Raw genomic sequence first — 17,211 nt, 5'->3', positions numbered from 1 at the left:
ATGATAGCTGCTTCCTCCGACAGCAAACTAAGTCAGAAGATGATTTCTGTGTTGAGAGGCGTTCGGATATGACTGTTACGCTGTAAAGTTACCGACACAGCTGCATGTTGTTGTGTCTTGGTCTTTCTCTGAAACTATCCGGGGATGAGGGACTGTTCACAGAGATGTAGTCGATGCTGCACACCTCCGTTTCTGGGAAACTCTCAGAGAAACATCCGCGGAAAGTTTTTCTCTTCGGATGGAAGAAATCTTGAGACAAAGCGGAGGCCACGGGCCAGTTTTCACACCACTTCTAGTAAGTTACACAGATTCAAAATTACTTTGCAGACCGAGAAAGTGAGAAGGAAGGGTTAACTTGAATTAACAAAGCTTGTAACTGGACCCAAATTGTGATTAGCGTGTCTTATTTTTCACATTTTCATCATTCATATGCAGAAAAGAAGGAAAACTCATTAAGTTTAGAGTCAAGCTTGTTCCATACCATGCTCCATACCATGCTCCACTTATGTAATGTTTGCAGACTTACCAATAACGTGTGCGTACTGCACGACTCTATGTTGTTAACAAACCATAGCCAAGTATGCTGTCACCATCTGTAGTGAAAGTATGAAATCTGCCAAAAAGCGAATATGTATGACTGAATGAGCCTTATAAGTGTTAGTCTACTGCATTTACGCCTAACTTTAAATATTAAGTTTTCTTTATCTACTTTCTCATGCAGGTATCTTAATGTATTGAACTTTGCAGTCATTTGAAAGTTGCAGTTTTAGTAGAATAAAAGCATGATAAAGTTAAAAAGTGGTTTAAAATGATAAATTGAATGAAATAAATACTTACTTATTGGGAAAGGTCTTTTGCCAGAGACTGAGAGGGAAAATATGTAGTTGTAAAAATACATTAGTGATACCATAATAATGAATTAATGTATAATAATGAAACTCCTGATTTTCCCCTCTGGGATGAATAAACTATTTTCTATTCTATATTTACAGCATCTTTTTTACAGTATATTTGAAGCGCAGTTAGCTGATGATACTTAGGGGCAAGAAATGTTCACTCACTCAAACCAGTCAACATTATTTATTCAGCAAAAAATTAACATGAAAGTCATCAGAGCAGACTTCCTGAACTGTACGGATGCTAAAAATTAATCCACTATGTCCAAGCTATTGATAACAATGTCGTGAGAAAATGTAAGGCCTTGAGGAGACTCATTGGTGGACCACTCTCTGCCATGGTGTCAAGAGAAAACCCAGAATAGAGGGACAAAAAGAGGACAGGAAGACAAAAACTAACAAAATAATACAGAAAATGCCCCAAAACAATAGAACAAATGTGACTTGTGTTGGTGTAAGTTTGTGTTTAAATAGCAGTATGTGCTTTTGTTTTTCTTCCTGTCAGTGATAATGGAAAAAGTTTGTCTCTGATTGGCACAATGTCTTGGGACGAGTTCATTGAGCTCCGTGACCTGAGTTCGGACAGAGAGCAGATAGAGCTCACAGGCTCACAGTCTCCCTGCTACCCTCCACGCCTGGAGAGAACCAATGCCCTGAGGATCAGCCCAGGGAAGGTCCCGGACCTGCTGAGCCGAGTGGGCATCATCAGAGTCCTGAGCAGCTCCCAAGACCCCCAGATCCCGGAGGAGAAAGGAGAGGGGCACAACTTCCAGCCCTGCAGTCATGCTCAACCAACATGGTGCGACCTGTGTGGAGACTTCATCTGGGGCCTGTACAAGCAGAGCCTGCGGTGTGTCAGTGAGTCACTTAACATAGGGTTTTTGAATTATTTCCTATAAGCAGTTACATAAAAAATGGGGCAAGACGAAAAGTAACAAGAAATTTGGTGAAAGATGTGTAATGTCCCAGTACCCAGTTTTAATTATAGCATTTACTGACTCCTTTGCCACTGATGTTCTCCATGTTGTGTTCCAGCAGAAATTAACAGATTGTCTTTCATAACAGCAGATTACAAAGGCTATGATAGCCAACTAGCCTCTTATTTGAAGTATATCCGCAGGAAAAGCATGCCACATGCAAACTTGCAAACTTGTGTGGTTTTAATGGCTTCCTGATTATCAAGGTCCAGGGTCCTCTACAGATCTGTATGCCAAGTATGTTTGTTCAAGATGTATTTTGAAGCCAGCCGGAGTTTCAGTTTTCATGACGTGAAACCACAAACTAGCAGTGGTTTGTTTGTATAAAGCATTTGGTGTGCAGGACAAAAAAGCATATTCATATTCACATTGCTAATAATTCAAATTAAACTGAAAATAGCTGTAAAAATAAACGCAAGAGAAGATGGTAAATGCAGGGCAACTGAGAATAACTGCAGTGACTCTTAACATCCAGGGGAGGACATCACCTCTTTAGATTTGCACTCTGGCTTTTCATGTGTAGTATAAAGTCTGTTATTGCATATTTTAATGAAGTGACTTTCTTTTCAAAGATTGTAGATTCACATGTCACTACCGCTGCCGCGCTCTGATTCGCTTGGACTGCAGCTGGGACGGGGGCTCTCTGTCTGACCACACATGTGTGGTGGAGCACACAATAGAGACTGACACGAACGTGGTAAGGACCTTCTTTCCTGCAATTACTGTTCAGTTGTTCTCATGCAGCCTTCCTCACAACCCAAGGTGCTAAACATCACTAATTACTTGCATTTTGTGGCAACTTCAGTGTTCAGATCAAACCTGATTTTCCCAGTGAATTTACCTCAGAAGTTAGAGAACGAGGCAGGAGACACAAAGCTTCCACGGGTCTTTAAACTCAACATGGGACTACTGTGCTGATTAGGTTGTGTGTGAATTTAGCTGGACCAATCAAGAGAACAAGTGTTATACTGTGTCCAAAAACAGGAACTTAGTTCGTGGTATTAAACATGCATCCTAACACACATCCTCCGTTTATTTCCACTAACAGTTCACATTTGAGTAAAAGTTACTGCACCCGGCAATATGAAACTGGATGTTTGCTTTCAACCATCATACAGGGCAGGCTAGGTCCAGTTATGGGAACAAAGAGCCTAATTGCATTTGTAAAGGGAAGTAAAGAGATTTTAAGGGAAGTAGAAGAAGAAACATGGTTGACCTCATGTTTTCAAGATGGCGGGGTCTAAATTACACTACACAAAACTAGTTGTAGCTAAAAACGGATAAGTACAAATCAAATAAAATAAAAGTTCAGGGTTTATTTGTCATTGATTTGATATTAATTTCCACATTGAAATGCAGTCCAATCAGCAGTTTCTCAAGTTCTTGTAACTGTAAATTTTATCACACTGCATCCTGATCACTCTGGAGGAGACTGCTGATTGGGGCTGTGCTTGGGTTCGCTCAGACGTATTGCACACTGACTGGAAAAAAAAAACATCTTTATTAAGATCAGTCTGTTTATTTCTTTTTGCAAACTATAAGCATGTTTTCTAAATATATTTAGTGACATAATGACATGACTCTCTTCTGCCTTGCTTGTGGAAAAACAAGCTGGTTTTAAGCAAGTGGCAGACACCAACTTGGAGAAATGAAGCCAACCCAGGCTCGACAAAGACCGAAGTTCATCCCGTGGCCTCTTGGAGCTGGCCGTCTTTAGTAAATCACCAGTTCAAAAGATACAGCTCACATGCCTGACAGGCAGGCACCCTGTAGCTGTTAGTGAGGAGGCTTAAAGCCGCCTCTTGAGTTCAGCTTTTCCAGTATGACTACTGACAACGATAGGCTTCAGAAAGGCTGTATCTGAAACAGATGGGTGACGTCGCATAACCTGACACGCTAGACGAACAGTTTCATATATCCGCCACGGAATTATTTCAAAAGTCCATCTGGGTAGCAGCTCTTCCGATTTGTTTTCAGAGGCGGGACTTTTAAAAAAATCCACAGCTGGTGTTTGGACGACCGCTCTGATTAACACACTCACCACAGACCAATCCACATCAAGCCACGGTATGACGCAGCTTATGTGAGCCGATGCTTCTAAGAAACAATAGATGAACAACTACTGAATCACGAGAAACAGCTGTGAAAAAGGCGTTAGACGACAGCTTCCATTTTTATAAATTTAACTTAAGAATCAAAGAAACGCTGACAAGTACAAAAGTCTGCTGACGTCACGTCTGCTCACACAGCTCCTGCCTCTCTTCCCTGATTGAGCCGGTCAGAATTTAGCCGAGTGAAATTGTTGGTCATTGGAGCCTGGCAAGATGGACCTGCAGGAGTTCAGAAACTGAATCAGGCAGGTCCGTCTGCTCTGCAAGGTTAGACATCGCAGACAGAGGTCCATTTATTTTACTCCATGGTTTTTATACTGTAATAGCATCAGCAGCACCTGCCCAAAACTTGCAAAAGGTCACTTAAGTAGAAAGGAGGTACATTTAGATGACAATGAGGAAAAAAGAAAATAAAACGCCTTGGTTTCAGTGTTGTACCTTAAAATGAATTTGTCTTGGCTGCTTCACCCCATAGGGTCCAGCGCAGCACTGGCGCTACAATTTGCGAATCAAGTTTTGAGTGGGGGTGGATTCGAAACCAGATAAGATAGATGGAAGCAGATAGATAGGTCATTCTTTTTGCATATAAACTCTGGGGAGTTACAAATATGTTTTCAACATGTCCCAAAGCGCTGTTTACTTCCACTAATGTGTGCAGAAATTCAGTAGTGTGAACAACAAAACCACTATGATCCAGAATGCAGTTGTTCACATCGCTTCCTGCATTCAATACACATCATGACGTTTTTTACATTTATATTTTTTGAGGAATAAAGCCACAAAATTTCTGAATTTAGAAAAAAAAATGTGTGTAGGATCTTCATTTTTTCCTGATACATTTTGTTTAAAGTTTGGGAGCATGAAGCATGAAAAAGTGTGAAGATATGCTCTTGCAGGCTTGGTATGGTAGGTCATAAAAGAGTTAAAGAACAAAATTACAGAACACACGTATACAAAGCATAAAACACTTAAAGTAAAAAAAAAAGAGAGCCCTTTTCATACATATTGATAAGTGGTTTTTAAAGGATGAAAAATGTGTCAAAAGGCTCTAATATCTTTTAATAAATTTGTTTTCAGCAGGAATGGGGTTTACTCATAACCTTAAAGCAGTATTTCCTTTTTGTCCCCAAGGGTATTTATAAAGAGGTGAGTCAAGGCTATAGGGGAGTTGTTGTTCAGTGTGTTTTCATTTAGTCAAAGTCATTCCCTCTTTATCAAGCACTCCTTGATTATCAGAGAATCCCTGGAATGTAAAAACTGTGGCAAGCTGTGAGCTGAGCACAACCAGTGTCACTTTGCTGTTGATGTTTAAATTGGAGTGCACCAGCCTTATACACAGCATATGTGTTGACTTGGTATAGGAAACAAAGGAGGGGACAAACCCTGAAGTCACAAGAGGAGTTGAAATGATCAGAAAAACTAGTTCCAGACCGGAAAGACTCATGTAAATGTGCAAACATTTGAGGTCAACACTCAGGACTTTTGTATTGATTCCTGTGTTGCGTATGGTTTTCTTTCTGGCTTGTAATTGCTGTATAATAACAGAATGTGAATGTGTGTGAATTACAGCACACTTTAGATTATCTGAACGGTCTAAAGATTTGTTGTTATTATAAACAAAAACCAAAAAAAGCAACATTGTAGTTTTTTTAGGGAGCAAAAAAAAAAAACTGCAATTACATTACACCAATTTTACTTCAGCAGACTACAAATGAGGATGTTCTCTAAAGAATGACTGTTTGATTTAACATGTGTAAGGTTGTTGCATATAAATGTTTCACCTTTGGGTATAATCTGGTCATGTCATAACAGCTAGTGGGTTGAGGCATAATCTGTTTCCATGAATTAGGCAATACTTTTCAGCAGTGTTGAGACATAATGTTACCAACTCCTCAGCATGTACAATAGGAAGGATGCTTTCATAACATGAGTGCCACTTGTAATGGTGCCTTTGGTTTTATGCCCCTCTGTGTTTTTACTGTACACAACAAAAGAACACTGTTGGTGGGAGGTTCTAAAGGTACTGATTATGAATCCTCAAATTATAGCTTCTATAACAAAACATTTAATTTGAGCTTTGATTGCAGGTCATTTTCTTTCTACATGCTTGGTTCTTCGAAAAACAACTACAAACCTGAGTTTATTTGATATCGGTCCTCATGATGGTTCAAAAAGGATTTTAGTGCAGCATAGAAATATTAAAAGAAAAGTTAGGCCCTAACCCATTTCTGACAACAAAAGCAAATGTTGAAACCTGTAAGTCTTTTCAGAATGGGCTGAAAGGCTGACTTTCAAGTTAGCTCTCCTTCTGAACAGCATTCACTTTACCACATTGGAGGCTGTATGAATGATTTGGGGTTTAAGGACTGAGAGCTGTTAAAACTATTGGCACTAAATGTAGGCACCAATTTTTTTACTGTCTCATGACTTTTTTTTAGTCATAGCAGGTTTACCTTTACTTTTGATAATGGACTATTTTTTTAATTGCATTGATTGCCCATATCCACGATGCACAAAATGCAATGTGGTGTCCAGTGGATCTTTTGTTGATTTGTTTTAAAGCAGGGGTGTCAAACATATGGACCCAAGAGGGTCCAATATAGCCAGCAGGAAGACTTGTGTAACTTCAGATCAAATGAGTTAAGTAAACCGTGTTGTTCATGCATATTGTCACAGTCATTTCATGTGAAGAAGTAGAACATATTTTTCCCAACTTTATAGGCAACTGTGTATTTGTTATGCATACTTAACCAACTAGAAGAACTTAACTTAAATGTCTTTCCTAATAGTTCCAAGTTTAGTTTGTGTGGTGTGGTGTGTCAAATGAGGTGGAAATAAATGTAAATATACAATATCTTAAAGATCTGAAAGATGATAAGTTGTTTTGATCTTAAAAATACTATGCTGTTCAGCTCCAGTAAGTTACGATGCACATGTGTAAATGATAAACTGAGACACAATTTTGTTGCACTGAAATTTGGCCCCGAACCTAAATTATTTCCACACCCCACTTTAACATTGAGAATTGAAGTTTAGTCCCTCAGAGTTTCATGTTTTCAGGGGTTTCTAAGTTGAGGAACAATGAAACTCACATGTGGCTTATGGTCGTGTAGTGTGACCAGTCTGTCTGTCCATTACCACATGACTTGGTGGTAGAGATTCGCGGGGAAGACGGAGCATCATCTGTGAAAGGGGGGTGGAGGCGGCAGAAACCCCAGGGGCAAAGGGGGGTTTCGGCATCAAGGCTCAACGTCCAATCGCTATCGGTCCCGGTGGTTTTGTATATTTTCCAATCTCAAGTCAACGGACATGGGTGGGGCCTCGACCAGCGGGGGAAGGAAGCGAGACAGCAAGGGCGGGGGCCTGAATACATCCTGTTTCTCACAGACAGACAACGTTTGTGTAGTGGAAACGTGGCCGGTTGATAAAGTTAGAGGCAGAAAGTTTGCAGGGTTTTATCGGGTTCACCGTTTGCTATCGAAGCGCTTCTGAGGATCAGTCGTCAGAGAGATTAATTAGCTTTTAAGCTTAGCCATCGGAGCTGTTAATCACCGTTGGATCCTTTTATACGCCTATATTTGAGAAGGGAGCAAATAGTGCATAATTCTCGCTACTTCAAGTAAAATTACTTTGGTTTTAGAGTTTTAACTCGAGTGTTGCAGTTGAAACGGAAAGCCAGCATGTCAAACGCGACCAGCAGCACGGAGAAAACCCCCTCCTTCGAGATGACCTGGGGCAGCTCCACCAGCAGCGGCTACTGCAGCGATGAAGAGTCCGACTCAGAGTTTGAGCAGTATTTCACCGCCCGGACCTCTTTCTTCCCCAAAACACAGAAGGCTAACGTAAATGTTGACGTTAAGAAGGTGAGAAGAATAGTTGACGGAGTAAAAGTGTCAAAATTAACTCAAACAAAAGTCAGTTCCTTAGCACAATGTTAAAAAAGGGAAGTCGAACCGGAGAGAAGGGCGACGGTCGGTTCCTCAAAATGTTGGCTGTTGAGCTGGCTTTTTTTTTTTTCCCGTTTATTCATTTGTTTTGTGTTTATTTGAATATAGTGTAAAGCTGACACATGAATGGGGTCATGGACTCGGGTTTGTCACAGCTGTATCATGTGTTTTGCTCAAGGGCACACCGGTAGAGAAGATGCTATCCAAGTTAGAAGGGTGAGGCTGTGGTTCTTCCAGTTCTCATAAGACTTTTAATGAAATGTAAATCAGCACAGGAGAAAACACATGTTTCAACACGACACTGTAGGCCTAGGAACACTTGAATACATCTTTTATTATTTATTTTGACAAGCTGAGGCTCTTAACTCAGCTTAACTCTGGGTGAGAACAACCAGGAGGCCATGTTTTGTGACGCACCAACCCGCCTCTCTGGTTTCCTTCCATACACCCACTTTGTTCCCTAATGTCTCAATCACAGTTGAGTCATGAATTGTTTTGGTTTTATTCATTTTATGTTGCTTTTGTCATCCCACACCCACTCATGTATCATCTTTCTTTGGTGAGAAACAGATGTGGTTACTAGAAACTCTGTGACACAAACCATTTTTTCTGACTCTTGATGCTGTGTACTCTTGCTAAACTGATGTGACACTCCTTATGTGGGCATGTAGAGACACTGTTGTTGCATATTTTTCCTACTGTCTTTTAGAAAGGTCAGCATAGCCCTTGTATTGATTTATTGACTTGTTAAGGCAGTATATTAAGCGCCAAGTCTTTCAATTTGCCTAAGGATTTCTTCTATTGATTTTGTCCTGCTTGACTAAGCCTTTACCCATCTATTTTAGTGTGAACAGCTTTGTCCCAGGTGTTATAAGAAAAAAAAAGCTGCATGTAAGTAGATAGAAGCAGGTTAGTTTAAGATTACATTTTGGGCATAAAATGCATGTTTATTATGATCCTGGAATCTGCCTTAGTACAAATGTAAGCAGCTTTTGCCAGACTGTGTAGATGTTCATACTTTGATTATGCTTCTAAGGAAACTCCTTGACCCTGCTTCTGGAATAAGTTGTGGTACAGTGGAGAAACTTCATGCTTGTTGGATTTCCTCTGTATGCAGGAAATACCAACTGATCAGTAGACCCAGGAAGAACCAACAGTCACACAGATGCTGGAGGCTAAATGTGCATGACTGAAACATGACTGGGAGTTAGTGGTCAGTGAGGCAGCTGACTTCACAGGATGTGTCTGTAAAACAAGGGAGGGTATTGTCTCTCCCCTCTTGTGAGAGCCTGAGGTGGGGTGGGGGCTATTTTTACATGAATACCAAGTTAAGGAATGCGATACAGAACCGTTGGTCCCAGTCATTGCAAACAGCTGCACAGTCGCACATGCACTCTTCATCCTCTCGTGTTACCCCCTCCCTCCTCACAGAGGGATCAGAGCAGTCAAACAGGATTGGGCTGTGCTGACATCATCGTTTCTGCATTTGCTACGTTGTCCGGAAGTAGAGAGTCTGATGCAACTGGTGCTTGTTGCTAGAAATAAAGGAGCTTATCAGAAAGTGGATCAACTTTATGTGTAGTACAATGAGGATGTTTAAAATCATTTTTAAATTACATTAAGCATTATCGTTTAACTGTTAACTTAATACATTGTAATTTTGATCAGCTGTTGCTTTTACCGCAAAACTTCACAGGTAGTTTAATGTAGTGTTTGAATTAGTTCAATCAGTTAAAACTCTTACTCCTCATCAAAACTACTTTTTGTTTTCATACATCAGCAAAATGTCAAGAATAAATTTCTATGTGCTTATCTCTATGAAGAACTTTCTCAAGAGACATATCTATTGTTTTATGTAGCTGGTTCATAATTTTCAATTGTTAAAATGATACTCATGCAGTGTTCAGCCCTCATGTTTGTGCTGGTGAATTATAAGTTTTGAGCTTCAGTTCCCTTGGGTTTATGTTGTAGTTTTAGGGCAAGCACTGACACCTACTGGTCTAACATTGCAACTCTTAATTCTCTTTCCAGGATGAACAAATCGAATGGGGTAAGCAGGAGTTGAAAACAGCAGATATTCAGCAGAAGGTGAAGGAATACAATGCTCAAATCAACAGCAATTTGTTTATGAACATGGTGAGTAATGCTAACTTAGCACAGATTCATGCATTTGAACGTGAAGATATCTGTTCCACCACTTTGACATTATTATTTCTTTTCAGAATAAGGATGGTTCCTACACCGGCTTCATTAAGGTGCAGTTTAAGCTGGCACGACCTGTGTCAGTGCCTCCTCCAAAGAAAGGAGGTCAAGATGCTGGAGGGAGGAGGGCAAGTGGGGTGAAGCGCCGCACCTCTTTCTACCTGCCAAAGGATGCATCCAAACACCTGCACATAAGCTCACGCACTTCTGCCCGCGAGGTCATCGAGGCTTTGCTGAAAAAATTCACTGTGGTGGACAATCCTGGCAAATTTGCTCTATTTGAGCGCAGCGAGCGTCATGATCAAGGTATTTTGGGACTTAATTGCACATTGTATTGCACCAACTTCACTCCTTTCGGTTTTGATTTTACCTGAATTAAAATTTTCTTTATATTTTTGAATTCATTAAATACTGTTCCAGAAGTAATTTTTTTTTGTCTGTCTCATTCAGTCTACATACGCAAGCTGTCTGATGATGAGCGTCCTCTCCGCCTGCGTCTGTGTGCTGGGCCCAATGAGAAAGTCCTCAGTTTTGTTCTGAAGGAAAATGAAACTGGAGAAGTCAACGTGAGTGCAGCATAAATATCAAAAACATATAGTTTTCCTTTTGCTGTTAATTTACTCATGTTATTTATTCCTCCTTACAGTGGCATGCCTTTTCCATGCCTGAGTTAAAGAACTTCATGCGCATCCTGCAGCGTGAAGAAGAAGAACACGTGAAGCAGATAGTGCAGCGGTACGCTCTAGCCCGCACCAAGATGAAGGAGGCCCTGGCTGGCTCCACCCCTGGCTGAGTCCATTCTGGGATTGGGGTTGAAACATGCACCTCTTGGCTGGATAATCACCTGAAGATGACCAGTCATTGCTGCATCCAAAGATCCCGAGAATACAACTCAACAACACCTCTTCGGTGAACGGGAGAGTGAGACAGGGCGCAACACTATGAGAGCTAGAGCTAGCGCGAATGTGCGTGTGAGATGATGCGAAAGATGAGAAGTGCCTTACACCTGGAGAGTCTGATGTGCCTGAGAGAATGAGTTGAGAGACGTGCCGACTTGCAGATGAGGCTGTGGTTTTATCCAGTTATGTCTTTTTGTTTTTGGGTAACATCTGATTGTCCTGTTGACCTCAGCCATTTAACTTAGAATTTCAAAAAAGGATATTACATCTGTTTCACACATTTAAACTTGTAACATGTCCTATCATGAGATTGCTGCCAAGTTTTAGATAAACACAGGTAGGTCCTTGAACCACCCATAATGATAACTTCCCATTGAGATTTACCCTGTTATAAAGTTAAATACACATTTTTGCTGACAGGTTTTTGGATTTTCGTTTGACCCAGCCTCAAATATCTGCCACGTTCTCTAGACACCCCTGATGGGTGCAGCTCTTTTTTTTTATTTTACTGTCAGTTTGTGAGCCTGACTGATGAATGGACATTTGTATGAGATTATGAATGTCTGAAAGCAGTGTTGAAGTCACTTTGGTTGACTGGAATTTTGAGTGAATATAAGTATACATGTGTTTCACTTCAAACTGTCATTCCTTCATATTTGTATTTTATTCTATCCTTTAACATGTTCTTCTGTTTCTCACTTCACTTTGAATGTATGACTATGCACACTTAAATGCTGTAGCACACTTAAAGATGTGACAAATGTGCACTGTGTCCATTAAAGACTTTACCGTTTCTATCAAGTTTGTGTATTATTTCCTAAACCACACATGATAAAGAATTATTATAAAGGGTGTAAAGTTATGTATTTGTACTTTTTAACGCTGCTTTGGCAAGTGCAACTTTTCTCTTAATTCAAATTGTAAGTGCCATTGCATCTCAACGGGGATATTCAGGTTATCAGGAAACTAGTGTGTACTACTTTGTTTTGCTTTGACTGCGTCTGTGCAGCCGACTGTCAGTCTGATCAGCTGATCAAATCATCGCACGGACCAAAACAGCTACCGCTAGCTTCTTGTAGCTGGTGGTAAAACTTGTATCCGGACATGGCCGTTTGATCGTTTAAAACAAGGTACCGTCGTGCCATAAGTATTTTTACCAGTGTCTTTTTTTAATCATGCAGGTCAAAGGTAATCCTGTGTTTGATGGACACAAAATCTGCTTCGTTTAGTTAGCTGCTCATCATTTAGCTTAGAGGCTAACCTGCGTCAGCAGCTGAAGCTAACAGGCTAACAGTTAACCAGTGAAAATAGGCTGGCATTGTTAGCGAGACGTTATTAGAAACATCAGCCAAATATGAAGAATGTGCTTAATAAAACAGACGGGATGTGTTACTTCTTCAACGACGAGTCCGTTTATAAGTTAGTGCTGCCATGTAAATAACGTTACAAACGAGCTAACTTGCCTCTCTGCTCGGTAACCTTAACTTGTATGGCCCTATGTTAGCTCTTAGTATAGTTAGCTTGACGTCATGTCACAAACCTAAATTAAAAAGCACCGACTTAATTCAAATGTCAGTGGTAAGTTTATATTTCTTGTGGTCTTTGCATCTAATGAAAGCTTGATGGCATTTGATTTAGCTATGTGCATAGTGCAGAAAATACCTTTTATGGATGCTAGTCATCTCATTAACAGTGTTTTTTAACTGTGCACTTAAGGTTTGAGGAAACCTAATAAAACAAACAAAAGCAAAGTAGTCAAATAGCCTTTGCCAAACACACTGCTGGATAGTGATTGATATGGTGAAACAAGTAATTTCAAAAACCATAAGCAACCAATCAAAGATAATTGATAGTTGTTATTATATTTTTACTCATCTTTTTTCAGATCCTGGCTCTAGAGCTGAGTGATTGAGCCAACCACCAGATTAAGAGCTTCAACTGGAAACTAACCATGCCTTATCTCTGAAGATGGGAGGAAGTGGGTCCAAAGCCAAAGGGGTCTGGCCTTTCTCAGGCAGTGGAGCTGGAGGGGATTCACCTAGTGATGGGAACGAGCAGTCTGTGGCCCGCCTCAAAGGTTCCAGAAATGCTACTCCCTTTGTTTTTACCAGAAGGAGGTAAATAACACATGCCAAGAAAAAAAGTTAATGTTGGGTGCAGCTAAATCACAACTACAGTATGTTGTTTGCTTGTATCTGATACAGCTCTGTGATGTCTATCCTTGAGGTTTCTGGCAACTAAATGAACTTTTACATAAAACATAAATTGTGTTCCTCTATTGTGTTGCTGAAAGCAGAGATATACCACTGAACAAAGAAAGAGAAATGATGCTGAGGTAAATGTGCCAAACAAAATAGCTTCCTTACCCCTAAGCCACTAGAGTGCCCCTAACAAAATATTTCTTGTTATTTTAAGCTGGTCTACGTGCTTCTCAGGGGTTTAGTGGTTACTGGAAACAGACTTTGTAAGAATTGCTTTTTTCTAAAAAGAAACACTTTCCATAATGAGGTAGACAACATGGGTTCAGAGAAAGATCATTGAAAGCAAAATATTTTGGCTCCTAAAAGATATAGAGTCAAATTTTAAGATGGTATGCTATAGGGCTGAAAAATTAATTGAAATGAAACTGACATCACTTTGTAAAAGAATGCAATTTTCAAATTGCAGAGGCTGAAATCTTATGAAAAAAAAAGTTTCATGTACACAGACCTGGAGGGAATATAGTAACTTGTACTCGTTCTTCCTTAAAAACAGCAAAAGTCAATATGCTGTTTTTTTCTGGCAAAAACCTGTGAGCTACAGAGATCCATGCAGCAGAATGATTATGGCTGGCAGAGCAGTACCCCTTGTTCACGTCAGCGTTCCTTTTTCTTTTTGAATTAAAAAGTGCAGGAAATAATGGTTATATGCTGACAGCATCCTTTGTTGTGTTGGTCATACTATAAATTGACTTAGTGCTTGTGTTTGGTGAAGAATGCAGCAGAAGATACCCCCCCCAAATAAATAAATAAAATAAATAAATAAATAAATAAATAAATAAATAAATAAATAAATAAATAAAAAAGCATGCTTAATTACAATTGCAATATTGGTCCACAAAAAACGCAATTGCATTGTTCTCCAAAATCACTCATGCTACCTTGTTACAAGAATAATAACACACCTTTCTTTTGTTGTCACCTTCTAAATTCCCATTGTGGCACTTGCACTTACATTATGCTTCATTGCTTTCTGCCAGACAAGTTTAAACCATAGGCTTTAAAAATATGAACTTCTTAATGACATCACCCACCCAAGAAGATACCAGATGACTTTTAAAGAGGCAGCCTTCAGCATCCTGTCAAATGACAACCAGCCAACCTGTCTTTCACCTCAGCTATATCCCTATTATTGCTAATTCATGAAAAAAAATATGGCGCTGGGACTAGAACCCTTTGTTATGCAAAATGTTAACCTGTTTAATTCTGTTGTAGATAGTTTGCATCGTATCATGAAAACAAGGGGTGAGCTCACCGACTAATAGGCTGGAAACAGATTAAATCTCTAACTAATAAATTGAATCATACAATTGTAGGAGCAAAAATTGCTCCAGATCTTATATAATGTTACTTTAAATTTGATAACTGTTGTGTGATAAAAGTCTGGTATGGAGCAGATGACTCCTTCTGACAAGCTTTTGACTGATCTTGAATGTTTCTCAGCTCTTTGTACTATGATGAGGACGGGGACCTTGCTCACGAATTCTATGAAGAGACAGTGGTGACAAAAAATGGCAGAAAAAAGTCCAAATTGAAGAGAATCCAGAAAAATCTGATCCCACAGGTGAGGCACTTTTGCATTACTAGATAAATAGACATAAATAAAGGATATGTCAAAATATATTTAAATTTAATGTCTTTTTTTCTTTTCAGGGCATTGTGAAGTTGGACCATCCCTGCATCCATGTAGACTTTCCCATTGTGCTCTGTGAGGTGTGAAAAGTCGCACATGACTGATAAGTTATGAAGTGCTGCCATCGGTACTCATCTCAGAGCAACGTTTTGTTCTGGTCTACAAGCATTGTGGTCAAGATGTGGGCCATGGCATTTGGAGAAGAAGGAAAATTCTGTCATATTAAACAGATAGTGTGAATTAAATGTTATGCCATTTAATTCAAGAATGGTCAAAGGGTGCCCTGTTCACAAAAACCCTAACTGATAATCCAGCTGATATGTACGCAGTCATAGAGGATACATGATAAAGCTGTATTTCTCTTGTAGGTCTTTTGCAGGGAAAAACATTCTCGATGTGAAAAGGCTTTAATGGTTAATGCCTTCTGTGAGACGTAGAGTGATGTATGTGTCTTTGTACGTGTACATGTGTGCTCTTAGCTTTGAGAGTATGTAAGTGAGAGGGATTGAAGATATGCTGACAGAGTAGAATAATGAAGGGTTTTGAATTTTAATGTATATATGGTCATGTTCTGTACTGTCATGTCTGAGTCTGTCTCAGTTACCGAAGCTCAGACCTGCACTAGTGAACATAATGTACTGTAAATAATATCAGATTTCTTAGTTGGAAATACTTGAATAAATGGTTTACTGAGCTGAAAACCCTGAGTCAAGACACTCCGTTGTGTTGTTTATTGGTTTTTAATGTGATTGAGTTATGTCTTGGCTGTACAATGCCTTACGTTGGATTTAAAAACAACCTGTACCATCCCCAATAAGGATGGCTCATCCTAATAACATGAAACAAGTGCTGGCTGCTGATTGTAACACTGGGAGATTCAGAACTGAAGAAAAACAGATGTTTGCAATGTAAAAATAAGTTCTGGAAGGGACTTTTATGAAAGAATAAACAAGATAATTCAAGTGCAAACTTTCCTCTTTAAAACTAGAATATGGGTCATATCAGTACTTACAGTTTATCATATCTAATCAGCATATCTACAACAACTTTGCTCAGTCATTAAATGGATCTTTCCTCATTTTGCTGGGAATACTAATTATGTTTTGTGTAACCCCATTGTAAACCACCAAAAGTAAACAGACATGGAGTCAATGTACGGTCGTGGCAGCTGTAAGCATTACTTTTTTTTGTGCTCTTTTCTCATTACCCTCTTGAATTTCACACATCACAGATCTATAAGGCCAATGACTGTGATCAAACACAGATTCAGTTTTTAATTTCCTTTTCCTTAGAAGTACAAATAAACAATCTGTAGGTGCTCTATTGAAATCCAATGAATTTACACCTGTTATGTCAGGTAAAATGCTTCTAGATGCAGCAGAAATATCTATCTGCCCTAAATGTAATGAGCTATAGCTTTACTATCTATGTGTCTGGGTTGCTTTATGTGTTTGTTCTCTGAACTCTAATGATAAGACTCAGTTCCAGAAAAAAAGCAAAAGATGTAATTAAATGTTGGAGAGAAACTCAGATTGTGACCACTGGAGGCCTTTGCTTTAAGCTGGCACAGTGTCAAACTGTAATGGTGATGTAAACATATTTTTGTCCACAGTTGCCGAATCCCCACAATAAATGGGCAGGGCTTCCTCTGCAGGCTCTCTCTGGTGTCTGTAATTGTGTGGAATGTGGTTGGGAGTGTTTTTGGGCCAGAGGTCAGTCACTTTGATCTGCTTCCTCTCCACTGCTCTTTGATGTTTTCCTAACAGTCCAGCCTGCATTATGAGGATGAACCCTATACCATACAGCCATAAAATTACATGATCTTGAATGGTATTACAATGTGTAGCACTGTTTTGATCTGTACAATATGTTCTGTGATGTGTGCAATGGGTCTGAAGAGAGACTAGTAATCTCTGTAGCTGCGGCTGAGGGTCATCATAAATTATCACCAGTCTTGAAAAAGAACTACACCATGTCTTGAATGACAAAGAATTGTTATAAGAGAGTGTATTATCTTCTCAAGATCCACTTGACATGCTATAGCTGTTGAAAAATCACATTTAAGTAGATTCTGAAGAAAATGTAACAGTGAAATGTATATAGCTTACCAGTATAGGTTTTGGACCCAAATTTATACTCAGAGTCCAGTGTCTTGCATGTCAAACTCCTGCTTAGATGGACAAATCATATAAAACAGGGAATCAAATCAACTATATTTTGTTAATGATTGGAAACTAGAAAATACAAGTGATATGAAAGATCCAAGGCTGCATTAGATGGTAATACAA

The 17,211-nt window shown here is 39.4% G+C and overlaps 2 protein-coding genes across 3 annotated transcripts; both read left to right on the top strand.

The window, feature by feature from the left end:
• Positions 1-52: 52 nt before the first annotated feature.
• On the top strand, positions 53-11,817 carry LOC141795515 (ras association domain-containing protein 1-like). Of its 2 annotated transcripts, XM_074676423.1 has the most exons (7): positions 53-295; positions 1,402-1,754; positions 2,446-2,570; positions 9,963-10,067; positions 10,154-10,439; positions 10,584-10,699; positions 10,780-11,817. In XM_074676423.1, exons 2-7 carry the CDS (start codon positions 1,436-1,438, stop codon positions 10,924-10,926), a joined length of 1,098 nt encoding a protein of 365 aa, XP_074532524.1. In that variant the 5' UTR covers positions 53-295; positions 1,402-1,435; the 3' UTR covers positions 10,927-11,817. The 2 variants fall into 2 exon arrangements, with proteins under 2 accessions (XP_074532524.1, XP_074532533.1); XM_074676432.1 differs by lacking the exons at positions 53-295; positions 1,402-1,754; positions 2,446-2,570 and adding an exon at positions 7,319-7,847.
• A 206-nt stretch (positions 11,818-12,023) lies between these two features.
• tusc2a (tumor suppressor 2, mitochondrial calcium regulator a) lies at positions 12,024-16,159 on the top strand. Its single transcript, XM_074672890.1, has 4 exons — positions 12,024-12,162; positions 12,918-13,149; positions 14,734-14,854; positions 14,944-16,159. The coding sequence occupies exons 2-4, from the start codon at positions 13,001-13,003 to the stop codon at positions 15,007-15,009; spliced, it is 336 nt and encodes a 111-aa protein (XP_074528991.1). The 5' UTR covers positions 12,024-12,162; positions 12,918-13,000; the 3' UTR covers positions 15,010-16,159.
• The last annotated feature ends 1,052 nt before the right edge of the window (positions 16,160-17,211 follow it).

This window comes from Halichoeres trimaculatus, unplaced genomic scaffold (assembly GCF_033239565.1).
Source record: "Halichoeres trimaculatus isolate MK-OKI-2021-1 unplaced genomic scaffold, fHalTri1.1 fHalTri1_scaffold_1, whole genome shotgun sequence".
In the NCBI taxonomy this organism is placed as follows: Eukaryota; Metazoa; Chordata; class Actinopteri; order Labriformes; family Labridae; genus Halichoeres; species Halichoeres trimaculatus.
This window is presented reverse-complemented; position numbering and strand designations above follow the sequence as displayed.